Raw genomic sequence first — 27,500 nt, forward strand, 5'->3', positions numbered from 1 at the left:
TTTTACAACCTTTCATTAGGAGTTAACGAAAATGGATGCCAGAGGTTCCGCTGCGTTTGTAATGACACTTGCAAATGGTTAGACTTTTAAGTCTTCTCGGATAAGGACTATAAACCGTAGGCCCCGTCTCGCAAATATCTTATAATGTTCATAAGTTCCCTGTGGAACGTTAAAGAACGCACACACCAGTCGAGAAGAGTAGGGGATGAAGTTCCCGGTGTTGTGGCTGTCCTTTGTGAGGGTATGGGTGGGTGGGTATAGCAGGTCCACATCAGCTGAATAGCTGCCAAAACTTCAACCTGCTCCAACAAATAAATAACAAAAAAACAACAAAAAAATGATCTTTGATCTTGCGGGACCAAGCGAGAAATCCCGAGTAGCCCAGATAGCTCCGCTCATGGGTAGCCAATCACAGCGCGGGATTGGTTTATCTTGCCCGCTTACGGAGCTAGTCATATAATAATGGCATATATCACACGTTATCTTTAAGGTGGTTCACACCAGAGGTAATGTCTTATTAGAAGGATGAACTCTACAGCACTGTTAAACAAAACGGCAATTTTATGGTACCAAATGAAACGGCAATAATTTCTTAATAAGATGCACTCGTTGATGTGATGTAATAGGTCACCATGCCAACAAACGAGCCATCTACAAACGCCCTATATTTTGTCTTTAAACGCTTACATCTTAAAAAAAGAACTCGGTGACCCCCAAGTTTTAGTTCTTAAAAGTAATTAGCATGCTTCGATAAAACTATCTGCAAAGTTTAAAAACATCCTCTGGAACATATTCAGAGCTACCTTAAAATTCTCCACTTGTAAAGTGGCTATGAATCCGATCCTGAGAATTTTCTCACCTAAGGAAAACTACACGTCAAACTGATATCAAAGTAAAAAAAATGAGGGAAATGTATACAAACGAAAATTTTATAAATTGAGTTCAAACTCATCAGAAAGCGACAAATTGGAATTTTATTTTACCTCCTCAAGAAAATAAAAAAGTCATTTTAATATTTCTTGTGATCTAACAAGAGAGGAAAAGTTTCCGGAGTTGACCGATCATGTTGGTATTGATTTCGGATTCGTGGTTTTTCTCCTGCAACCAAGGCACTTGATTCGGCGGGCATTTACATGTGGTTCGCACGTTACATACATAAGCGTTGCTTGGTTTACTAGGCTTTCGAATTGTGCAAGAATGAAAAAAGCAGAGTCGAGCTTCAAAGGAATAAGTTGCATTTTCTTTTCTCTCCAACAAAAAATTGCAAATTATTTCCCAGATCCTTACTCGGCTCTCTTGGGCTCGCACTATTCGAAACTTGCCTATTCGTCCTATTCGGCTCACATGTTGGGCAATTCTAGTAAGGTATTTACGCTAAAAAATGAACGAATTTTCAGCCGATGTGACACGAAAAGAATGAGTTGGTTGCGAGGTTAATAAAAATTCATAGGTGCCAAACCAATTTCCAAGCAGCTAACCTTTAGAGATTCAAATAGTATTAACATTGGCGAAAGATCCCAACGCTTGATGACGCACCAAAGAAGCAAATAGGGCCCCGCCGGGCAAACGGCTTCCACATCCGTTCTATTTTGTTGTTGAACAGCAACGTTGAAAACTGTCAAAAACCCTGTCTCGGGACCTGGCTGGGGACATTGTGTTGTGTTCTTGGGCAACACACTTTACTCTCACAGTGCCTCTCTCCACCCAGGTGTATAAATGGATACCGGCGAATTTAATACTGGGGGTAACCCTACGATGGACTAGCATCCCATCCAGGGGGGAGTAGATGTACTCCTAGTCGCTTCATGCTAATGACACCGGAGATAAGTGCCGGCCTGATGAGCCTTCTGGCTCGTAAGCAGAGACTTTACTTTTTTTACTTTTACATCAATCTTATCTCAACTGATAGGCTTGTCGGTGATAAAAGTGAGTGATTCTGCTTTGAAAGCTTTGACCCGACCCGCGGGATGTTTTTGTTCTTGAGCACCAGTTAGGTTGTGGCCATGTATTAGTGACATAGCTGGCTTTATAAAGGCTTTGTTTGCCTTACCCTTTTTCTACGTTTCTTAGCAGATCGTTATGCTCTTTGGTGTTTTTGCCCGTGCATAGTGTATTGGTTTGTCGCTATGAGGTAGGTTGGGGGTGTCTCAAACTTTAGGGACAGTAAAAGTGGGGTTCCTGAAAGTATTTAATGCAGCAAGTAGGGGTCCTCCTTTTTTTCGTAGATAGTAGATAATTTCTCATCAGTGACCCCCCCCCCCCCCCCCCCCCCCCCCCCCCCCCCCCCGCCGCCAGCAAGTTTTTGTGAACGCTCTCTTAATTCCTAATTTGCTTTAAATTTACTATTATCGTCAATTTAGCTATAGGATACTGTGCCCCAGGACTTGCATTGTGGTGGCAGAGAAAATAAGGAAAATAAAAATCATATACGTGGATTGGATTTGAAGCCGGAGTTTCAACTCTATAAGTACCCCTTCTTCCCGTTTCACCACTGTAGATCAGCACACCGCGCTCTCAAAAAAAATATATTTATTTAAGTCTCCCACAGAAAATAATTGCTGAAGAGTAATAAGGTCTAAGCTAGATTAATTAGGCGTGAGCTTTGATTTTAAGATGATTAATTGGTGCTGAAGTTTGGCAACCGACCTTTCACACTGTTTAATATTGTTTGTTGCCGAGTGATAATACAGCATTATCAAATAGTGTTTAAAAGATTGTCCCTGAGCAGCTAGCGGTGAGGTGGTCAAGTGGTTAAGTGACGGGTCCGTTCCCAGGTTCGAGTCCTATGTCCATACACTTGGGTTGTCTTTTATGACCATTTCCCATAATCCATATCAAGCTTTCAGTGTTCTAAATTAACCATAATAGTAAATTAAGAGCAAATTAGGAAGTAAGAATGGGTTGAAATGATGATGTACGGTTGAAGCAGTTTGCCCACCAGAGCAGAAAACATCGAAGGGAGGTTGAAGCGGTTTGCCCTGGCCTCGATCTGGTACATTACTTGCTGTCATTCAACAAGCCGACGATGACGTAACGAAAAAGCGGAGAAATGCCTGGATTCAGTGAAAAATCTGTTTACAAGAGAATTTCTTGGACTCTTGACTTTCACGTGATGTTTCAGCGGCCACGTTAGGCATATTGTAAATCGTGGACTGGATTTGTAAAACACGGATTTGTAAAACACGGATTTGTAAAACATGGATTTGTAGCTACCAATTCAAACACTGAAAATTATCCGTGTTTAATGACCGAAGTCGAAGCACGAATACTCCATCATTATAGCATAGGGCTCGTGACAAAACCTCAGGAACCCGGAGATATTTCTGTGGCCTTTGACAGTATGGAGGATATACCGGCTTCCTTCTGGAAGCGTCGCTTTGAATCGGCGGATTCACCTTTTAACTTCTTGACACAAACATGACGCTGCATCTCTCCTAATGTAAAGTCAGCCAAATAGACGGTCCCAAATGTCCCGCTTCCAAGCTCTTCTTTAATTTTTACAGAGCTCCATGAGAACTCTGGAAACTCAAATCCACGTCGCCGTTTTCTGGTCAGAGATGGAAGTTTAAAAGAAGCCGCCATCTCCTTCCTCGCATAATAACCTATCTTTTCCCGCGCAAATTTAAAAGATGCAAATTTATTTTCTACAGAGGTCTACAATGCATTTTTAAAATTACGATCTTTTGGCAGCCTGGTTGTTTGTATGTTACGTACACTTCCGTTTGTTCCATGTTTGCCCTAGTAAAATGACCTATATCCGTAAAACGTTGAAAATCGGTCTTGACCATCTCCTGTGTATTAAGATGTTGATAATTTTAGAAATAAAAACGCGCCGAATGCATTGTAGAGTTAAATATAAGCACGCAGAATTTTGTTTTTGGAACACGAGAGAATGCCGAAAATACCGGGAATACTTACTCGCTGAAAGCGAGTGCTTCTCGTATTTCTCGATTATTCGTAAAAAATTCCAAATGCTAATATTATTCAACATCAAACAATCTTTTAGAGAAATTATTTAAATGTGAAGCGGTAACATAAAATGAAAATAATATAAAGTAAAAGAATTAAGATTAAAAAGGGACTGACAGAAATAAACAAATAAACAGTCAAACAATGCTATCATTTTTACAAAAAATGATAAACCACCTTTTACAAATTCGTGTTTTACAAGTCCATGTTTTACAAATCCGTGTTTTACAAATCCGTGATTTACAAATCCATGTTTTACAAATCCATGTTTTACAAATCCAGTCCAGTCCATATTTTACAATATGCCGCCACGAATTAATCTCCATTCTTACGCTAAAATTTTGCTTTATTTTCAGTGAACAATCATAGCCAACGAACACGCGAATGAATCGCAATCTTTACACCATGAATTCATTTTCAAACGAAAACATTTCATCAGCATATTTTAAAATCAATCTGAGCTGATATTTTCGTGAAGTGCTATACCATAGAATTGTGTTCGTACTATTTGAACAGTTGGTGCCGTCTTGAACTCATCCGAAAGCGACAAATTATAACTTTTTGTAATGGTTCCTCAGACGGTCATTTTTAACTTACTTTGTGATCTAGACTGCGTCAACACGAGAGTAGAAGTTGTATGGATTCGTGACCGATCCCGACGTTTTATTACCGGATTCGTAGGTTTTCTTTGTTGAAACGTTAGTTTCCGAAGAATAGTCCCTGGTTAACTTTCGGGTAAAAAGTAAGTCATCCGGCAAAGCTCACGGAAATTTGATAAAAGCTGATCGAAGAGTTTAGAATAAGCTTACAACTAAATTCACTCAATTACAAAAACGCTGGGCAATTTTGGCATAGATTGGAAGGCAAAATGAAGACAAACTTCTTGCTGTTAGTACATTCTGCTAGATTAATAAGTTATTCTGTGATTCACCAACCTGATAGATGAAATTTAAGCGTTAAAAGCTTCGAATCTTTGTGCTGATGTTTTACCTGCAGGAAGAAAAGGGACAATATTTGGCTTTTGTGTCGGAAAACTAGCCAATTACGCCAGGTTTGTTCACTTCCGGTTTTTCCAAGAACAAATAAGTTGTTCTTAGAACCAAAGCCGCCTGGCTCTCTTTGCTCCCTGAAAGCTGGGTACGAGGAGTTTCTCGTACCCATTCTCTTCTTGAAGGGGAGGCGATTCAAAGAATGGCTCGCTAACAAAATTTCGACAAGGCAGTGAATTCTCCGCCTGTGCTTAAGCCTGTTTCCAGTAAAGGAATCTTATAATAAGGAAAATAATAGTTCGACGCTGAAGTGTGTGATTATTAATTCGCATGGTCACATATCTGACATATCCATGCGAAGCAGGATCACAGTAAAGGTCTAATTAAGCCGTGAAAAGTTTTTGAAGAAGACTTTTGAATGATGGCTACAGATTCAAAAAAGTGGACACAGAGAGCAAACTTACCGTTACACGAGGAGAGGAGCTCAGGAATCCAGAGTCTTTGGTAAGTGTGCAGCAAAAACCGTTGCACAAAATCTTGTCTTTGTGGGGTGGGCCTTGCACAGACCAATTGCCACTTCATTATTTTATTTCTAAAATACCTTCTATACAAGTTAAACATCAATCTCATACCCAGAGTCATCGGGCTTTTTGGTCAGCAGTTGAGCCCCCGGAAAGACTCCTTGATAATGCCATTCTCGTCCCCAGAGGCCGCGATTCTTTCGGTCAGCTCCAAGAATAACGACTCTGGCTAAGACTCTGGCTTTACCCTGGCTGGTTCCAAACTAGGAAGTCCGCGAATCACGGACTTCCGGCTGGTCTGCCCAATCTCAGAAGAGTTTTGAAGCAAGCAACCCAACCTCGTTCCCAGGGTCTTTCGCCTCGCTCGCCCCAGGCGTTAAGATGAGAGACCCTGGAAACGAGGTTGCAAGCAACCATGGACAATTTTCCTGTCGGTGTACGTTGGATCAGTGGCTTGATCTGATCGGCGTTATTTAATTCAAGTTGAGAAACTAACTATTTTAAGCAAGAGCCGATACAACGTAGATTTGATTTTAGTGGTGTACCCCAACAGTGACTGCGCGTATTTCGGACCCGGCCAGAGGTCGTTATTCTCGGTGCCGACGGAAAGAATCGCGGCCTCTGGGGACGAGAATGGGATAATGGACTCCATTTGTTTCATTATTTTTGTGATTTATATATTTCTGAGGTAAAAAAAACAAACAGCACTGAAACTAGTTTTAGATTTTAAATGTGCCTCCAAATTCAGGGGTTTCAGAATTATTTACCGACTTCCTGTTGGACTGCCATTGTTATGCAAGCGACCAATCGAAAAAAATTGTCTAAGTCCATTATTCACTAATTGAACAATCCCATAATTCACTACTTGAACAATCCCATAATACACCTCTATTACCCCCCAAAACTTCCTGGGACATGAAAATGTCCCAAGAGAAGTCGAAGACAATGCCTATGCAGATTTTTGGGGAGCAAAAGAGGTGTATTATGGGATTTGTGCAAGTAGTGAATCCCAGAGTCTTTCGGGTGCTCACCCGCTGACCAAAAAGCCCGAGGACTCTGGGTACGAGATTGGTCAGACATATTGTTAGACATAGGCCATTTCAGAAACGTGAGAGGACTGGGACGAGTTTGGTTGTTTTCCGTTTGTTTAAAAAACTAAGACATTCAAATGAAAGATCAACCAAGTTTGAGAGTCTTTACCAAGAATAGATGTATTTAGAGGAGGAAAATGGTGAAATAATATATCTTCAAATATCACCTAAAATAGAGAGTCTGTATGGAATGGGTAGACAGGCCACAACATTATATTAAAGGGTTTGTAAGGGATTTTGCAACTTTTGCAAGTCTCCCATTTGGCCAATTTTCCGTAGAAAACTCTCAAACTTGGCTGGATAGCTTTTCATTTGGTAACATTTGAAGGGTTTAGATTTTCAATCCAAGCAAGTATGAGAAACTCGTTCCAGTCCTCTCACGTTTCTGAAATGGCCTATTGGACTGTGACAAAGTTGAGTTGCGAACAACCGCTGACCAACTGCCGTCGCTCTGCCACATCAGCGTCGTATGCAGCGGAGGGCAGCTTTTTACGCGATCTGGTAAGTAAAACTGCTTTATTCGCCATTATTGCTTTTTTCTAAATCTTATAACACATGCACAAGCCCGAAAGCGACCTAGAATCACCTCTAAAATTATTTTAAGAGCTCAAATTTCGATCAGATTCGACGTTCGCACGTACAAGTTGCTGTGTCTGAATGTCTGCCAGCCGTACAGGATTTTGAAAATATTCGGTATCCGGCCGTCAGCTTCACGTCGATCTAAGTGAAATATTCGATTATTTAAGTGTTATTCCCGAAGTCGATCCTGTCTTCGTTTACACCGCCAAGGAATTGTCGATTGCAGCCGTCAATATGATTTCTGTGACCCCTCGGCGCGGTAACCGGACAAGTCGCCCACCGGAAAGTCATATCGCCCGAAGTGTTTTCGCCCCAAACCAGAGCTGACCTTCGGGCTACTTGACCCTGTATGCAAATCTCACCATCATCGCTCATTCCACCAAATCACTCGACCAACGACTCAATCTATTAGCCGTAAATTTTCAACGTGTGTAACTGATGCAGGTACTTGTCGCAATGACTGAACTGTGGCAGACTTCACCATCGACGCAGCACCACAGGTTTTTCACAACATAACTGAATGCTAACCGTTTTAAAATTAAATACTATTTATCAGCGCCGGAGCTATTTGAAATGGGTACTATTTAACAAACATGCCGGTCGTTTAGTGATTTGAAAACTTTCACCAGCTGCTGGTCATTTAGACACTTCCTACAAGTTCATTGATGATGTAATAGGGGTGATATAATTATTAAGGTTCGTTACGACGTGATTTCTCTCCATGAATGAGTAAGTTTTTAAACTGCGAAGCTTTGATCACTTCAAACGTTTAGAGAAGTACTTGTAGAGATATTGATCTCTAGACAAGCAAAGTGCTTCAGGGCACAAAAACAGTCATTAATAATCCGTTCCCTTTTGTCACGCAATTGTTGTTTTTTAACGTTACCAGTTCTCGCTTGTCATCAGATGTTTGAATCATAGTCAAGCTGAGCTTAAAAAAACACGCGTCCAGTCGTAGTCGTCCGGGACAAGTGTATGACAGGCTTAAGCAAGCGTCTTTCACTGGTCTTCGCTGGTCAAATGTCTTACAGCAAAGATGGGTATAAAAAATTTTAACTCGCTTAGGAGGTATCAAGAGATGAAAAAAATTACAGTATTTTATCTTCCATGAGGCAAGAAAGATTTTACCAGTTAAACAGCATACGTGTTTTATGTTTCAAGTGCTGTTTTGAGCAAGCGAAGAAATGCATGGCTTGCCTAAGGTGGCTCAAATCAGTTTCAACACTTGAAAGAAACGTTGTTATTAAAAGGATTGACACTACAACACTTTATCACTTAACAGCAATGTTATGGTACCATATCAACCACCAATTATTGCTGAAAAAGATTCGGTCATTTTTGTGACGTAAAAGGTTACCGTGGTAACACGAAAGCCCTGCAAAAACACCCCATCTTTTGGCTTTAGCTGCTCATATCTCAAAAACGACCTTGGTGACCCCCATTTTTTATTTCTGAAATGTAATCAGCATGCCAAAATGAAACTTTCTGCTAAGTTAAAAAAGTCTTTACGGCAGAATCAGAACCACCTTAAAAAATCACAGATTTAAGGTGGCTCTGAAACCGCTCCCAATTTTATCTCCAAAAATCTCAAAATTTATGCTTAAGATCCCGATTTATCCCAGTAACACCTTCAAATTGAGCTTCCTATGCTTTCAGGCCTTACAGTAATGCTAAAAGGCATGCTGGGAACATAACTTATGGAGCTAAGCCACTGACTAGTAGTATCTGAATGGCAAGAGCACCTTTGAAAACAGAGGAAAAAGCTTCTTAGAACCATCCAAATTTGTTTTTTTAATGCTGTCGGCTGTATTTTTCTATCGTCTAAAAATCCTTATTTCTTTTTTAATCCTAAAATTTTCTAAAAACCCCATTTGACTCAAAATCCTAAAAAAACCCGGGATTTTGTATCTAGACCTATTTACTGTCTTCCTAAAACGGGTTTCTTTATTTTTGAAAACCTATAGAAAAGGCATCTTGGAACTCCCTCAAACTGTGTTACGCATCCTTTGCTCCAAACCACTATATATATTTAGTCCAGTGACTCAGTAACAATGTTGCTTTTAACAATCACAACTCTGTAATTCACAGTTTAATTCAGAATGTCCAGGATTGACTCTAATTAGATGCATGACGATTTCAATAAGCGTCACGAAGTGTCCCCTTGCTTTTCTCGCCAACTTAAACATCACTTGTGTCTCGGAATACAGACAATTTACGTCACAAAATGTCCCTCGAATGCTGCTCCATAACTAAAGCCGCCGCTACACGAGCGATTTTTTCAAATTTTGTCGCGTCGCCAGCGTGAGATAAAAATCGCAAGTTTAGCCACCCTTGAACTGGCGAAGCGACAACTGAAAATATCGCAAGAAAAAAGTCGCCATAGTTAAAACTTTCGCGACAAAATCGCAGAGATAGTTGCCCGTGTACCCCCACCCTGCAACTTTTTGCCGCGCTTGCGACGCGTCTAAAGAGTATTGAGCCAATGAAATTAAAGGAGGAATGTTTGTTTATAGTGCCAAGGTCTCTTGAAGTATAGGATTTGCGCGGCCTTCAATTTGTCGCCAAAATTTGTTACACGTGTAGTCACCCTCGCACGCAGGCGACGTGACAAAATTTGAAAAATCGCATCACCGGCGCGAGCAAAAAATCGCTCGTGTAGCCGCCGCTTAAAGAACACCTTTACCCTTACCTTATTGTAGGAAATGTTTAGAGTTAAATGGACACTTCGGGTTGGATGTCAAAATTGAGCATGAATCTAATTAGGGTCAATCCTGGACATAAGTAGTCTTCCCGCCACACAGACGTTCTTAAAGGAAACCTCCACTCTTACTACAGAATAAGTTTAAACCGAAGGAAATAATGTTTCCGTACAAATTTGTTCGAAGTTTGTTTTAAAAAAGGTTTTTATATCAAGAAAACTGAATTTCAAAGTCACTGATTTTCACTCTCAAATTACTTGGGCAAGCCATCTTGAATAATTGTAATGTGTTACGGTTGCCCTAATGTTCTGACACAAAGAGCTTTTGTCTATTAACACTAGAGCAACCGTAACACGTCACAATAGGGACTTTAGGGAGCTTAAGCGACGACAACGGCGACGGCAACGAGAACTTCATCTCAAAATATAAATTTGCGTTATTTTAATCGCTTCGTGACTATTTCAACGTTTTTAATATGACAAGGGTGTGGTAATTGCTCAAAGATGAGACCACTCGGAACGGCACTTCATTTTTGGCGAGAAAATGAAAATTTATCCTCAAGTGCTGACGTTCTTCATAAAACCAAAAACTAGGCTATTTCACGTTGTTGTTTTGCTGACGACGGCAACGAAATGGACAAAAGTGAAAAACGCACGTGCAGGGCGTGCAAAGCTATTGTTTTTACCCACTAAATATGCAAAATTGTGAAGTTCTCGTTGCCGTCGCCGTTGTCTTTGCTTAAGCTCCCTTTTAAGATCTACGACGGCGACGTTGACGAAAACGTCACCTCAAAATAGAACTTTGCTCTAGTAAAAGTCGTTCGCGATTATTCCATCTTGTTCACGTCGTACAATGTGGGCGAAGTATGCTAAGAAATAAACTGGTACGAGCGGTTTCAGAGTGAAAACAGAGAATGAAAGATTCTCTGTTGCATGCTTACCTTGTCGTCAAAACCTCAAATGCAGAGAACCGCAAAAATATGAGCTAAAATCCGTGCCGCACGTGCAGCACGATCATTTATGCTCTTTTAACCAATGATATCATTGTTTTGTTGCGTTTTCGACGACGTCGTCGTCGTAGATCTTAAGCTCCCTAATTATTCAAGATGGCGGCGCCCGCAAGATTTGAAAACAAAACAAGGCGATTCAAAAACTTATTTATTTCGGATACAGACGCTTTGTTTGAAAAAAAAAATTAGACTGATTTGACTTTTAAGGTTAGTTTACCAGTTTGAGTACATGGACTCCTTCAATTTGACTATACTCTGTTATGCGGTTATGTGGTCTCATCGATCAGTAGTCCATTCAAAAGATTACGCCAAGCCCACCACATTGCTGAAGGAAAGGCCAGACTGGCCACAACACCGGGAACTATATGTCCTACTCTTTTCGACTAGTGTGTGGGATCTTTAACGTCCCAAAGATTTTATGAACATTGAAGGGTTGCAGGGGTTTCAATAGAAGCCGGTTACCGGCGGTATACCGCCGCCTGCTTTGCCTCACACCGCCGGCTAGTTTGCCTTGATTTTCACTAAAAATGCTATCATAAACTTGTCAAACTGCCGTCTTCAATGGGCTATCATGAACGGCTATTTCAGAAGTTATTGAAACCCCTGGGTTGTGAGAAGGGGCCCTACGGTTTAAAGTACTTATCCGAGGAAAGTTAAAAGTGTAACCATTTGCGGATGTCATTACAAAGGCAGCACTTTCTCTTCAGTGTGAAACCCCGAGTTTGAAACGAAAAACCACTTCCGTTCAACGGCTGTTTTGCCCACTATTTAAAGAAACCAATCAGCATTGACTAATTGTGTTGTACACAGCCAATCACATGCTGCGAAATAATAGCTTACAAAACACGAGTTTATCCAAAACCCGAACGGAAGTGGTTTTTTGTTTCAGCAGACGTTCGTGGGGGAGGAACACGTGACGAAGCCTAAGAACGTCTGCGTAGGAGGCTAGGACAGAAGTAGGTTTCTTTCGGCGCAGTTCTTCTCATTTCCCGCCAAAACTACAAGTAGAAACCAAAGCCATGCTGGCAATAATTGTAACTAACAAATAAACCGCCTAATTTTCGATATGGGTGAAAAATGTGACGGGTACTCTTGTTTTGCTATAGTTATACGAAGTGTTATTTAATGCCATTTTACTTTGGCCTGTGACACATTTCTTGGATGAGTATATATTTTCCAACATTTCTAACACCAGCAGTCTCTGCAATAACCGGCCTGGACAGTATTAGAACATCTTTCAGTCCTTCGATGTTTTTAAGCCCTGGTTTTGTCATGTTAATCTTTTCCCCCAAAATTAGGTATTCATGTCGTATCTGTACCAGGAGCCTCCAAGTCCAATACTGGATCTATGTAACGGCATTTTCACAGATCAAGCTATTTTTAGACGAGTTCTTAAATACGATCAGGCTTGCACGAGTGACCATTTTCAATCCCATATGTAATAATTTCTCATGCAAGACTTCATTCGCATCATCACCAGATTCTCGGATCGACCCAAGGCTCTGGGATCCTCTATGAAGGAGAACATGTCCCGTAGGATTCTTGTAGCCAAAAATTGGCTATTTGGACCTTACGGCGCCTGCTCACTCCTCGTGCTAACGTGAATGCACGATTCAGAGATGCTTTTCATTGTTCTTCAGGAAAACCAATGAGAAGACACTTTGTTTCAGGGTTCCCCAGAGCTCTTCTCTCCCTCAGTCAAAAGAAGATCTCTGGGGTCGAGATTGGCAAGACTTGTGATTGGCTGGAAAGGTCTGGTATCGCGGCCTAAACGACGTTTCACAAATACAATAAAGTTGTTCGTCCTTATTCATGGTCTCCTACTGTACTTAGGTTTTACCCCTTTTTCTTATTTTGCACTGTTATGATAAGTTACATTACTTGATAATTTCCTTATCTGTAAAATTATATTTTAATCTAATCTGCAATTCTAACTTAGTAGATTGAGTAATTGTAGTATTTTAATGACAGCGCTTGCTAATTCAAAGGTATTTTTGCGTGGTTTACGAATCTGCGGGAAAAGCAAATCTTCACAAGTGTTATTGAAATTCGAAAAGAAAATTGGGGATTATCACTCATTTTTCAAAGATAATTAATCAACAATATTTGTAAAAGGCTTTCAAAATACAAAGTAACGCAATGCGTTCTTTTCCAAATTGCAGCTTAGTTATCTCTGAAAAATGTGTGCTCACCCCCACTTTTCTTTTTGGATACCAAGGGCACTTGCTAAGTTCTTGCTTTTTCCGCATAGTTTTAAACCGCGTGAAAATATCCCTGTATTAGTAAAAACCAACAATAGGAAACCCGAGTGTCTCGAGATTCGCAGAACGTTCGTGCAATAACAGAAGTAGGCACCGTCCTTAAGGAGGCTCCCTAGAGTTTTAACGCCGCGCGCAAGCTGGGCACTAGTATGGCGCGTAAAGTCTGAATCGTGCGCGTTTTTCTGATTTTTGTCAGTGAAGTCAGCGTGACCAAATCTGTAAAATGAACTGCTAATGTCTCGCGTTCCTTTCGGTAATTTTTTTTAAAGATTGGCTCAGTTCTAAGCACACACAGTTCCTATCAAATACCCAAAATTTATTAAAATCTGTCAGAGCTTATCGACTATATTTAGAAAAATGACAAATTGCAGAATATTGGCAAAAATGTTTGAACGACCTTAACTTTTTACCTCTTCAAAATGTCAGGCAATATCGTGTCCATAATGTGGCAAAGAATTAAAAAAATCACCGAAGAAAAGTATAAATATTATAAGAAATTTACGTCAAAAATAAGAATATATCTGCCTGTCGTTAGATGTGATGTGGCCATGGTAACCGCCGTAATCCAAAAATTGACATAAAAAAATTAGCTTTATTATGTCGGTACGCATACTGGTAAATCTCTCAGGGAAAATTTCAAGAGAAATTAACTAGGTTTCCTTTTGTAACTCGTGCCCTGTAGTAAGGGTATTCGCAAATACTCTACGGAGCCACCTTAATATGTAATTAGCACGTGCACCTTTACAGAGAAGGGCATGCTCATCTTGTACAACGTGGTGAAACAATCTGACATACTACTTGCTTATTTTGGTATTAGAAAATGACGATATCAAGCTGGCTTTTGGGCGACTTCATACTGACAAAGGAACTGCGCAGCTATTCCCAGAAGTATGTAAAGATCACCAGAGCTGATCGAACTCGGGGGAAAGAACTTGTGAGGGAGTACGTAGAAGGTCGGATCATGCAATACTGTAGAGAGCACTCCACATTGCCAATCCTAAGGTTGGTGTATACAGGTAGTGCTTATGAGAGGTTGAAAACAGAGGCCTTCGATGAAGTGGATTTTATGGTAGTACTGGAAACATACTGGTCTCTGTGGAGCGGATCGGAAGTCGATGTGGAGGACACAGGTATACCTGGTTATGTGCGACTTAAGGCACGTGAGGCATCGAAACTTCGTCATTATGCTAGTCCTGACGGGTATATCAACGCGAAACGGCTCCAAAGTGGTTGGCTTTTCAGTATCATAACCCAAGCCGTAAATTTCTTTAATAAGAACTTCCCGTGTTCTGATGTTTCTTTCATTGTACGCGCCCACGGACCTGCTGTACAGCTGGATCTTATTGAACGAAGAACGAACAAGAGGCTTTTATCGGTTGATCTCGTTGTTTGCTTCAAATCTGAGACTTTTGAAAAAGGTGACTTTTTTGTACCTAAAACGTGTAGCGCTTTCGGTGTTTACGAGCCTGAGCATTTGTGGAGATGCTCCTTTTCACTAGGAGAAAAAGAAATGCTGCAGCGCATGGATAAATACGACAAAGGCTGCAGGCACGAGCTTTTAAGAATAGTGAAAACCATTGTTAACAGGGAGCGGACTTCTCTTGGAAAGCTTGAGTCGTATCACTTAAAGACAGCGTTCATTCACTACATAGAAAAGAAGCGTGAGGACTGGGGCCACCGGAACTCCCTAGGAAAACACTTTGTTAGTTTTCTTGAGGAACTTCAGTGTCATCTGCTGAGTGGTAGCCTTCCACATTTCTATTTACGCGATGTAAATCTTCTCGACGATATCAATCCTGTGATTGTTGAGAAAATGGGAAACCGTGTAGAACGTATCCTCAACAGCGAAGCCAAGTTAAACCAGATTCTCCGTTTTGAGAGTGTTGTGCAAGAAGAGTCTTTTATGACAGTGCCAAGGGATCTACAATGCGATATCTCATACCTAAGTTTCGGGCTAGAGTTGGTATTATTGATGTTGGACTTAGTGAGTGCATGCATTTTTTTCATTGTAAAGCTCATCATGATTGTGCTGGGGTTAGCACTGCTGTTGGTAATATTGATGTCAATTGAACATCCTTCAGGCAGTCAGCCAAAAACTTGAACCTCTTAGTCATACGTGAGTAAGTAAAAGCTCCGCAAGATCTACGTTTAGGCCTAATCTTGTAAAAAGAAAGTAACTTATCACAAGGAATATAATTACGCTTGAGAAGTTGCAAAAACAGCTCATTTAGAATTCATTAATTTGTTACACCTATTCATGGCACTCAGCCGAATTGGCATGACCAGAAATCTTGGAGGGAACAGAGGTAATCGTCGATAACGTTCTGTAAATTAAATTTACAAAGTAGGTTCGTAAATTTCCTTTTCAAAGAAGGGTCACACGAGGATGATAAATTAACATTGAAGTCGCCCAATAAGATGATGTTGGAACGTTTTCGCCATGAATTTTCCATTGCCAAGGAAAACTCATAAATTGGTATGAGCGGTTTCAGAGTGAAAACAGAGAATGAAAGATTCTCTGTTGCATGCTTACCTTGTCGTCAAAACCTCAAATTTCGTGATTTCACGTCGTCGTCATGCAGAGAACCGCAAAAATATGAGGTAAAATCCGTCCGCACGTGCAGCACGATTATTTATGCTCTTTTAACCAATGATATCATTGTTTTGTTGCGTTTTCGACGACGTCGTCGTCGTAGATCTTAAGCTCCCTAATTATTCAAGATGGCGGCGCCCGCAAGATTTGAAAACAAAACAAGGCGATTCAAAAACTTATTTATTTCGGATACAGACGCTTTGTTTGAAAAAAAAAAAATAGACTGATTTGACTTTTAAGGTTAGTTTACCAGTTTGAGTACATGGACTCCTTCAATTTGACTATACTCTGTTATGCAGTTATGTGGTCTCATCGATCAGTAGTCCATTCAAAAGATTACGCCAAGCCCACCACATTGCTGAAGGAAAGGCCAGACTGGCCACAACACCGGGAACTATATGTCCTACTCTTTTCGACTAGTGTGTGGGATCTTTAACGTCCCAAAGATTTTATGAACATTGAAGGGTTGCAGGGGTTTCAATAGAAGCCGGTTACCGGCGGTATACCGCCGCCTGCTTTGCCTCACACCGCCGGCTAGTTTGCCTTGATTTTCACTAAAAATGCTATCATAAACTTGTCAAACTGCCGTCTTCAATGGGCTATCATGAACGGCTATTTCAGAAGTTATTGAAACCCCTGGGTTGTGAGAAGGGGCCCTACGGTTTAAAGTACTTATCCGAGGAAAGTTAAAAGTGTAACCATTTGCGGATGTCATTACAAAGGCAGCACTTTCTCTTCAGTGTGAAACCCCGAGTTTGAAACGAAAAACCACTTCCGTTCAACGGCTGTTTTGCCCACTATTTAAAGAAACCAATCAGCATTGACTAATTGTGTTGTACACAGCCAATCATATGCTGCGAAATAATAGCTTACAAAACACGAGTTTATCCAAAACCCGAACGAAAGTGGTTTTTCGTTTCAGCAGACGTTCGTGGGGGAGGAACACGTGACGAAGCCCTAAGAACGTCTGCGTGGGAGGCTTGGACAGAAGTAGGTTTCTTTCGGCGCAGTTCTTCTCATTTCCCGCCAAAACTACAAGTAGCAACCAAAGCCATGCTGGCAATAATTGTAACCAGCAAATAAACCGCCTAATTTTCGATATGGGTGAAAAATGTGACGGGTACTCTTGTTTTGCTATAGTTATACGAAGTGTTATTTAATGCCATTTTACTTTGGCCTGTGACACATTTCTTGGATGAGTATATATTTTCCAACATTTCTAACACCAGCAGTCTCTGCAATAACCGACCTGGACAGTATTAGAACATCTTTCAGTCCTTCGATGTTTTTAAGCCCTGGTTTTGTCATGTTAATCTTTTCCCCCAAAATTAGGTATTCATGTCTTATCTGTACCAGGAGCCTCCAAGTCCAATACTGGATCTATGTAACGGCATTTTCACAGATCAAGCTATTTTTAGACGAGTTCTTAAATACGATGAGGCTTGCACGAGTGACCATTCTCAATCCCATATGTAATAATTTCTCATGCAAGACTTCATTCGCATCATCACCAGATTCTCGGATCGACCCAAGGCTCTGGGATCCTCTATGAAGGAGAACATGTCCCGTAGGGTTCTTGTAGCCAAAAATTGGCTATTTGGACCTTACGGCGCCTGCTCACTCCTCGTGCTAACGTGAATGCACCATTCAGAGATGCTTTTCATTGTTCTTCAGGAAAACCAGTGAGAAGACACTTTGTTTCGGGGTTCCCCAGAGCTCTTCATGGTCTCCTACTGTACTTAGTTTTTACCCCTTTTTCATATTTTGTACTGTTATGATAAGTTACATTACTTGATAATTCCCTTATCTGTAAAATTATATTTTAATCTAATCTGCAATTCTAACTCAGTAAATTGAGTAATTGTAGTATTTTAATGACAGTGCTTGCTAATTCAAAGGTATTTTTGCGTGGTTTACGAATCTGCGGGAGAAGCAAATCTTCACAAGTGTTATTGAAATCCAAAAAGAAAATTGGGGATAATCACTCATTTTTCAAAGATAATTAATCAACAATATTTGTAAAAGACTTTCAAAATACAAAGTAACGCAATGCGTTCTTTTCCAAATTGCAGCTTAATTATCTCTGGAAAATGTGTGCTTACCTCCAATTTTCTTTTTGGATACCAAGGGCACTTGCTAAGTTCTTGCTTTTTCCACATAGTTTTAAACCGCGTGAAAATATCCCTGTGTTAGTAAAAACCAACAATAGGAAACCCGAGTGTCTCGAGATGCGCAGAACGTACGTGCAATAACAGAAGTAGGCACCGTCCTTAAGGAGGCTCCCTAGAGTTTTAGGGCCGCGCGCAAGCTGGGCACTAGTATGGCGCGTAAAGTCTGAATCGTGCGCGTTTTTCTGATTTTTTTCAGTGACGTCAGCGTGGCCAAATCTGTAAAATTAACTGCTAACGTTCTCGCGTTCCTTTCGGTAAAATGGTTTAAAGATTGGCTCAGTTCTAAGCACACACAGTTCCTATGAAATACGCAAAATTTATTAAAATCTGTCAGAGCTTATCGACTATATTTAGAAAAATGACAAATTACAGAATATTGGCAAAAATGTTTGACCGACCTTAACTTTTTACCTCTTCAAAATGTCAGGCAATATCGTGTCCATAATGTGGCAAAGAATTGAAAAAATCACCGAAGAAAAGTATAAATATTATAAGAAATTTACGTCAAAAATAAGAATATATCTGCCTGTCATTAGATGTGATGTGGCCATGGTAACCGCCGTAATCCAAAAATTGACATAAAAAAATTAGCTTTATTATGTCAGCACGCATACTGGTAAATCTCTCAGGGAAAATTTCAAGGGAAATTAACTAGGTTTCCTTTTGTAACTCGTGCCCTGTAGTAAGGGTATTCGCAAATACTCTAGGGAGCCCCCTTAATATGTAATTAGCACGTACACCTTTACACAGAAGGTCATGCTCATCTTGTACAACGTGGTGAAACAATCTGACATACTACTTGCTTATTTTGGTATTAGAAAATGACGATATCAAGCTGGCTTTTGGGCGACTTCATACTGACAAAGGAACTCCGCAGCTATTCCCAGAAGTATGTAAAGATCACCAGAGCTGATCGAACTCGGGGGAAAGAACTTGTGAGGGAGTACGTAGAAGGTCGGATCATGCAATACTGTAGAGAGCACTCCACATTGCCAATCCTAAGGTTGGTGTATACAGGTAGTGCTTATGAGAGGTTGAAAACAGAGGCCTTCGATGAAGTGGATTTTATGGTAGTACTGGAAACATACTGGTCTCTGTGGAGCGGATCGGAAGTCGATGTGGAGGACACAGGTATACCTGGTTATGTGCGACTTAAGGCACGTGAGGCATCGAAACTTCGTCATTATGCTAGTCCTGAAGGGTATATCAACGCGAAACGGCTCCAGAATGGTTGGTTTTTCAGTCTCATAACCCAAGCCGTAAATTTCTTTAATAAGAACTTCCCGTGCTCTGATGTTTCTTTCATTGCACGCGCCCACGGACCTGCTGTACAGCTGGATCTTATTGAACGAAGAACGAACAAGAGGCTTTTATCGGTTGATCTCGTTGTTTGCTTTAAATCTGAGACTTTTGAAAAAGGTGACTTTTTTGTACCTAAAACGTGTAGCGCTTTCGGTGTTTACGAGCCTGAGCATTTGTGGAGATGCTCCTTTTCACTAGGAGAAAAAGAAATGCTGCAGCGCATGGATAAATACGACAAAGGCTGCAGGCACGAGCTTTTAAGAATCGTGAAAACCATTGTTAACAGGGAGCGGACTTCTCTTGGAAAGCTTGAGTCGTATCACTTAAAGACAGCGTTCATGCACTACATAGAAAAGAAGCGTGAGAACTGGGGCCACCGGAACTCCCTAGGAAAACACTTTGTTGGTTTTCTTGAGGAACTTCAGAGTCATCTGCTGAGTGGTAACCTTCCACATTTCTATTTACGCGATGTAAATCTTTTCGACGATATCAGTCCTGTGATTGTTGAGAAAATGGGAAACCGTGTAGAACGTATCCTTAACAGCGAAGCCAAGATAAAGCAGATTCTCTGTTTTGAGAGTGTTGTGCAATGCGATATCTCATACCTAAGTTTCGGGCTAGAGTTGGTCTTATTGATGTTGGACTTAGTGAGTGCATGCATTTTTTTCATTGTAAAGCTCATCATGATTGTGCTGGGGTTAGCACTGCTGTTGGTAATATTGACGTCAATTAAACATCCTTCAGGCAGTCAGCCAAAAACTTGAACCTCTTAGATCACACGTGAGTAAGTAAAAGCCCAAGATCTACGTTTAGGCGTAATTTTGTAAAAAGAAAGTAACTTATCACAAGGAATATAATTACGCTTGAGAAGTTGCAAAAACAGTTCATTTAGAATTCATTAATTTGTTACACCTATTCATGGCACTCAGCCGAATTGGTGGTCTTCTTTTTCTTTTCATAATATTCGGTTTTAGGTTATGTATGTAAGTATAATTTAGTTATCTACTAGTTGCTCAATATTGTGTATTCAATGCATCTTTTTTACTCCACCGTTTCCACAATTTGATAATTTTTGTAATCATTACTGCATGGTGTTAGTTTTACTATTTTTGCCCTTTATTGTTCTTTTTTATCGATTCTGTACACTATTTACATTGATATACAGTGGAAAATAAAGTATCTATCTATTTGGTAGTCACGGCCCAATGCATATTTCGAACGTATTTCAAATATCCTATTCCTTTTAATTTTTCTTACCACGATCAGTGTACTATTTGTATGTGAAACCTCTTTGCACGGCAATAGAGTTTTTATGTTTTGTCGTGTTTCATTGCTACTGCTGCTGTTGATTGAGCTTGGTTTGGAAGCTGGGGGCACTTGCCTAAATTAAGCTTCATACTTGTCCAATATTCACCAAATGATACGTCCCGGAAATGGAATTTATCGATCCGTTCGAACCGACGAATCGTCGACACTAATCAATTCACTTGTTGACCCGACAAATGCATCTCATTATGAAAGATGATCATGCGGCTTTATCCCACAAATCGAACGAACCTTATGATTCGTGAATCAACAGGGACCTACGTGGGCGATGTCGACGAGAACGAGGCCTCATAATATACCTTTGCTCTACCGTAAGTCATTATTCCATCTCGTTCACGTGTACTATGATGGCGAGGTATTCTAAAGAGGGTGGGAGGCGCGGTGGCCTCATGGTTAGTGCGCTCGACTCCGGATCCAATGGTCCGGGTTCGGGTCCTGGCGGGGGACACTGTGTTGTGTTCTTGGGCAAGATACTTTACTCTCACGGTGCCTCTCTCCACCCAGGTGTATAAATGGGTACCGATGAATTTAATGCTGGGGGTAACACTGCGATGGACTAGCATCTCATCCACGGGGAGTGGAAATACTCCTAGTCGCTTCATGCTGCAGAAACCGGAGATAAGCGCCGGCCTGATAGGCCTTCTAGGCTCGTAGAAGACTTTACCTTAGTTTCTGAGTAAAAATGGACCATAAGAGATTTTCCGTTTCATGCTCACGTCGTCGAAACCTCAATTTGGTGATTTCACGTCGTTCTTACGCAGAGTACCGCAAAAATATTCGCTAAAATGCGTGCCGTCCGTGCAGTACGATTATTTTTTCACTTTTTCAGTAACCAATGGTATTATTGTTTTGTGGCGTTGAGGTTGCCGTAGCCATAGTCGTTTCTTATGCCTGGTTTACACTGCGACATAAGGATAAGGATTACCTAAGTCCACACACAAGAGAAGTGACATTCGCAAGTGCAGTTAGTTCAAGAAAAAAACTCGCTGCGCAGGAGAATGAGGCGAGCCACGTTCCCAAAATGGCCACGAAGTAGAAATTCTTTTCCTTCCATGGGACGTTTTCAACCAACCTCTAGGGACACCAATGACAATAGAGAAATGTACGACTTCTGGTGGACGAAGAAAAGAAGCTAATGAGAGATCTTTTGTTTTCGTCCACCAATATGGCGGCGATGACGTCACGTCAAAGCCTCATATTGCTGCTTACGTACAAGAAGACGACGGCGACAAAAGAGAGAACGAGATAACAGGAAGAGGTCCCGTTGGATAAGGGATATTTTCCGAAAGAGGAAACAACAATGAGACTTTCGTAATATGGTAGGGGAACTGCAACATCTTTCCAGGAAAGATTTTTTGTTTTTCATATCCTTGAAATCATCTTACGATTTGTCTTGAGGGCAGGGATGCAAACCGCTTCAGCAAGTTTCTCGTAAAACATTTTTTCGGACGCCATCTTTGGCATAAAAAAAACAGCTGACAACTCGGTCGTATGCTTCTGCTTATGTTTCATCCGGTTTACCGTGACAATTATGAACGTGACATAAGCATAAGCATGAGGAAATGGAAACGACTCATTTTTCTAATGCTTGTACTTATGTGCTTGTCACTCCGGGTTTACATTGCTGATGCCATGCTTAGGTTTACGCTTATGTCGCAGTGTAAACCCCCGCTTCATTTTAGTAACAGGTGCTAAAATGTTCTTAATCAGTCACGGACAATGAAAATAAACTTTTCTTTTTATTCGATTTTGTAGTTATCAGTGAGTGGAGTCCTAGTGCATGCTAAATTTCTATGGTTCTATTTCTTTTATGCATATAACGTTCAAACGGCGTCAACTTGTTAGTAATATCATTCTGCTTTGATTTTCTCTATAAGTGTGTTCAACATATCTTACCCTTTAAGGCACAGGTACATTTTATATCCAGTTTGTCGACTTTTAGCAGTACTCCTAACGCAATCTTCATTGCGTTTTGATTTCTTTTTCTGTTTGAATCCCCAATAGCCAATCAGAACGCTCATTTTACAAAATAAACCAATCATTTTGCCGGAAAGTTATAGACAATGCTGTCTCTTTGTGTCATGATTTGGTCACGCTCTGAAATAAACACTTTCTTTGGCGTTGAATATTGTGGTAAAAAACAAATCGAGTACAGAAAACGCTGAACCACTTTCGATTACGTCTAGATTCACACCAATTTTTTTTCAGTTGTCTACCGATGAAGAATCAAATGCCAGTGTATCACGTTGAAAATATGAGCAAGCACGAGCTCTGATTGGTCAATCTTTAATAGTAGGCTATTTAATAATTATCCTGCGAAATCGCGCTGAATATCGCCTGATACTTAGCCGATGAGGCCGTAGGCCGAGTTGGCAAAAATCAGGCGATATTCCGCAAGATTGAGCTGGAGAATTGTTTTATCATTGAACACATTGATGACAAAGCACAAATTTTTTACGTTATTGGAAAAAAAAAATGGAAAAACTACCATTTTTCTCCGCAACACAAAATTATGTATATCGCAGGATATCTTATTATAACCCACCTATGAATTTTCGGGCGATTTTATTGGCTAATTTAAATACGTAACGTGGTGCAAACTCACTTGACAGTTATCACGCAATAACCCCCTTTTGCGTGGATATTTGCCCTGCGAAATGCTGTAGCGATCATTTGTGTTGAAAAGAAACAAAGTCGGCGGGAAAAAGGTGGCAGAAGAGTTTTTATTTTACATGGAAGAAAAACAAACTCGTTTCCTGGAGTCTAGTGGTAGTCACATGAAAAAGCTGGTCCCAAATGCTGTTCCGGAAAGTACAAGAAAGTCAACAAACCATACTGGGCTCAAAATTTCGTATTTGACCTCGAAGCTTCGCTTCTCGGCCAAATATTTATTTTTCGGACAATCTCTCAGCCGCGGACATGATCAGCCGACATACCAGCTGCAACCCTGCCAGCAGAGCCTTTCTTTACTCGACGAGAAAGAAAGAACTCTGCAGAACTCGTGTTAAGTCTTTATTGAGTATGTTTAAGCCGTTGTTTGGAGACAGTTTCAAATCCAGGCCGAGTCGCCTGAACGCCATATTGATTTTCGTTCTGAAGTCTCGATTTTGACCTTCGCCTTGTCAAAAGTATGATGAGCCCGTTGCTTAAACCGGTTTGACCGGAGTGACTAGCCCAGGAACTTGGGCTCCGGCAACTTAAAGACTTGATACGATTTCTGCAGAGCCTCTCTTGCTCGCCCCCTCGTGAGTTTTAGAGAGGCTCTGCTTCGCGCAGGGTAACCAGCCGCCAGAAGGGGTTTACTGATTTATCAAATATCCTACGCTAGTAGATTTGCCAAAATATAGAAAAGAAATTTTCCAACTTAGCAAAAATGTAAAACTTGATGACCTTCAACTGTGGTCTTGAGGTTAAAATGCCAAACTTTCTCGTCGTTACCCCTGAAGCGTCATTAATGGATGAAATTACTGCCTTAACAGATTAATACAGTGTTAACTTTGCAAAATGGCTTGTAACAAGAGAAAATGATTTTCTCGTGCATGTTATCTTGCCGGTAGTTCAAACGCTTTTCATTCGGGTTGTGAATCGTATCACTTCACTCTCCACAAACTTTTGTAAGCAAAACGACTACTTTTGCTCTTAAATTTGAACGTTCCCTTCGTGATTTAGTTTTTGTCATTCTCGTCACCAGAGCCTCGGATCGACCCAAGGCTCTGGGAAACTCTGAGTCGGAGAACATGCACTGTAGGGTTCTTATAGGCAAAAATTGGCTATTTGAACCTTACGGCGCCTGCTCACTCCTCGTGCTAACATGAATGCACCAATTAGAGAGGGTTTCTTCACGAAAACCAATGAGAGGACACTTTGTTTCAGGGTTTCCCTCGGTCAAGAGAAGAGCTCTGGGGTCGAGAATGAGTTTTAGTTTATTCGTGAAAGTTTCTCAAATTTAGACACGCTTTTCGTTTGGATCTGGAAAGCCGTTTCCTGGTAAGTAAAATCACCTTTTATTCTGCTTCTCGAGCTGAGCTGCCATCTTTGTAATTATCCATGATCAGAGTCTTAGAAAAGCGTATGTGAATCCTGGTCGGAACATTTCAAACAGCAATACTGGGGTTTCGTACTCGACTGTTTCGTTTTCGATGAAGAAATTATTATGGTCATGCCGTCGGTCAAAATCAAAGAAAACACGAGCTTTGCATATGAAGGGGCGGGGATGCTCGTCGAAATTTTTGAATAAAACCACTAAAAGAGACCATTATGGGCGTAGCCCAGGCGTTTTTAACCCTAAAAGAGACTTTATTCAAAACCTATCAAATATTTTCGCGTGCGGCAGAGAACGCAAACCTAAATTTGTGGGTGTCTTGTGATTTGAAAGGAGTGCTGTGCTGCTATAGCGAAACAAATTGAGTTGCATTTGGACACAAATTTGCCTCGCTTTCATTCCTAGCCTCACTTTTTTAGAGGCCACAGACACATTTGCCTCACTTTAATGTTGATCTCTGTTTGGCTTCTGTGACGGTAATTCTGAGACACCGTTTTGGTTTGGATTTTGAAAGCCGTTTCCTGGTAAGTAAAATCGCCATTTATTCTTCTCTCGAGCTGTGCTGTCATGTTTGTAATTATCCTTGGTCAAAGTCTTAGAAAAGTGTGTGCGAATCCTCGTCGGAATATTTCAAACAGCAATGCAGAGGTTTTGTACTCGACTGTTTCGTTTTCGATGAAGAAATTTCATTACAGCTTGTAATTTCGGTCCAGAACAAGCTATCATTGTGGCTCGATGTTAATTATTTGAAAGACGCGAGAACTCTCCATTCAGGAGGTGAATCCTAGCAACACATGTGGTCATCATATTGAAATATGTAGTCATGTTAGTGGCGTACACGGTCCAGTTAAGGAGTGATACACGATTTCTACGAAACGTGTTCAGTTGGGAAGTACCATTTCTTTGACTTTATTTATTACATGGCTTCCTGTTTCCTGAGGTCAGTGTAAGTCAGTAGCATATTGGCGTATGTTAAATATTAGACAGTTCTCCCTACAACAGTCAGTTCATTTTGTTGTAAAATTATAGAGCACGATATGAAAGTGAAGTTTATAGGTAGTTTTGACCTAACGCCATCGACGCCATGTTGGTGGACGAAAACAAAAGATCTCTAGTTGTACGCTAGCTCCTTTTGTTCGTCCACTAACACTTGCACATTACACCGTTGTTATCAGTGTCTCCAGAGATTGGTTGCAAGCAACCTATAGAGGTCCTGTCCATGGATCACAAGAGAATACTTTAACACTTCTGCACATTACACCGTTGTTATCAGTGTCTCCAGAAATTGGTTGCAAGCAACCTATAGAGGTCCTGTCCATGGATCACAAGAGAATACTTTAACACTTTTGCACATTACACCGTTGGTATCAGTGTCTCCAGAGATTGGTTGCAAGCAACCTATAGAGGTCCTGTCCATGGATCACAAGAGAATACTTTAACACTTCTGCACATTACACCGTTGTTATCAGTGTCTCCACAGATTGGTTGCAAGCAACCTACAGAGGTCCTGTCCATGGATCACAAGAGAATACTTTAAAACTTTTGCACTTCCTCAGTGCCTAAAAGGCAGGTAAAACGCACTCTATTAATCTGCGATTACTCCTAGTTATATTTCTTCGACTGTAACCCTAAACGACACTTTCACTGCTACATATGAGGGACGTTTTGCCCAAAACACCCTAAGAGAGATGATAGTTCAAACGCTTTTCATTCGGGTTGTGAATCTTATCACTTCACTCTTCATCGACAAATAATACGGTGAGTACTTTTAAATTCTCCAAAAACTTTTGTAAGCAAAACGACTACTTTTGCTCTTAAATTTGAACGTTCCCTTCGTGATTTAGTTTTTGTCATTCTCGTCACCAGAGCCTCGGATCGACCCAAGGCTCTGGTAAACTCTGTGTAAGAGAACATGCGCTGTAGGGTTCTTATAGGCAAAAATTGGCTATTTGAACCTTACGGCGCCTGCTCACTCCTCGTGCTAACATGAATGCACCAATTAGAGACGGTTTCTTCACGAAAACCAATGAGAGGACACTTTTTTCAGGGTTTCCCAGAGCTCTTCTCTCCCTCGGTCAAGAGAAGAGCTCTGGGGTCGAGAATGAGTTTTAGTTTATTCGTGAAAGTTTCTCAAATTAAGACACGCTTTTCGTTTGGATCTGGGAAGCCGTTTCCTGGTAAGTAAAATCACCTTTTATTCTGCTTCTCGAGCTGAGCTGCCATCTTTGTAATTATCCATGGTCAGAGTCTTAGAAAAGTGTATGCGAATCCTGGTCGGAATATTTCAAACAGCAATACGGGGCTTTCGTACTCGACTGTTTCGTTTTCGATGAAGAAATTATTATGATCATGCCGTCGGGCAAAATCAAAGGAAACTCGAGCTTTGCACATGAAGGAGCGGGGATGCTCGTCGCAATTCTTGAATTAAACCACTAAAAGAGACCATTATGGGCGTAGCCCAGGCGTTTTTAACCCTAAAAGAGACTTTATTCAAAACCTATTAAATATTTTCGCGAACGGCAGAGAACGCAAACCTAAATTTGTGGGTGTCCTGTGATTTGAAAGGAGTGCTGTGCTGCTATAGCGAAACAAATTGAGTTGCATTTGGACACAAATTTGCCTCGCTTTCATTCCTAGCCTCACTTTTTTAGAGGCTACAAACACATTTGCCTCACTTTAATGTTGATCTCTGTTTGGCTTCTGTGACGGTAATTCTGAGACACCGTTTTGGTTTGGATTTTGAAAGCCGTTTCCTGGTAAGTAAAATCGCCATTTATTCTTCTCTCGAGCTGAGGTGTCATGTTTGTTATTATCCTTGGTCAAAGTCTTAGAAAAGTGTGTGCGAATCCTCGTCGAAATATTTCAAACAGCAATGAAGAGGTTTTGTACTCGACTGTTTCGTTTTCGATGAAGAAATTTCATTACAGCTTGTAATTTCGGTCCAGAAC

At 40.7% G+C, this 27,500-nt stretch overlaps 2 protein-coding genes across 3 annotated transcripts; both read left to right on the top strand.

Moving 5' to 3' along the window:
• The first annotated feature begins 5,341 nt into the window (after positions 1-5,341).
• LOC138049266 (cyclic GMP-AMP synthase-like receptor 3) lies at positions 5,342-15,339 on the top strand. Of its 2 annotated transcripts, none has more exons than XM_068895465.1 (2): positions 5,342-5,462; positions 13,936-15,339. In XM_068895465.1, exon 2 carries the CDS (start codon positions 13,939-13,941, stop codon positions 15,217-15,219), a length of 1,281 nt encoding a protein of 426 aa, XP_068751566.1. In that variant the 5' UTR covers positions 5,342-5,462; positions 13,936-13,938; the 3' UTR covers positions 15,220-15,339. The 2 variants fall into 2 exon arrangements, with proteins under 2 accessions (XP_068751566.1, XP_068751565.1); XM_068895464.1 differs by lacking the exon at positions 5,342-5,462 and adding an exon at positions 7,007-7,071.
• Positions 15,105-20,331, top strand: LOC138049268 (cyclic GMP-AMP synthase-like receptor 3). Its single transcript, XM_068895466.1, has 2 exons — positions 15,105-15,238; positions 18,701-20,331. The coding sequence occupies exon 2, from the start codon at positions 18,704-18,706 to the stop codon at positions 19,946-19,948; it is 1,245 nt and encodes a 414-aa protein (XP_068751567.1). The 5' UTR covers positions 15,105-15,238; positions 18,701-18,703; the 3' UTR covers positions 19,949-20,331.
• The last annotated feature ends 7,169 nt before the right edge of the window (positions 20,332-27,500 follow it).

Source organism: Montipora capricornis, chromosome 5 (assembly GCF_036669925.1).
Source record: "Montipora capricornis isolate CH-2021 chromosome 5, ASM3666992v2, whole genome shotgun sequence".
Classification (NCBI taxonomy): Eukaryota; Metazoa; Cnidaria; class Anthozoa; order Scleractinia; family Acroporidae; genus Montipora; species Montipora capricornis.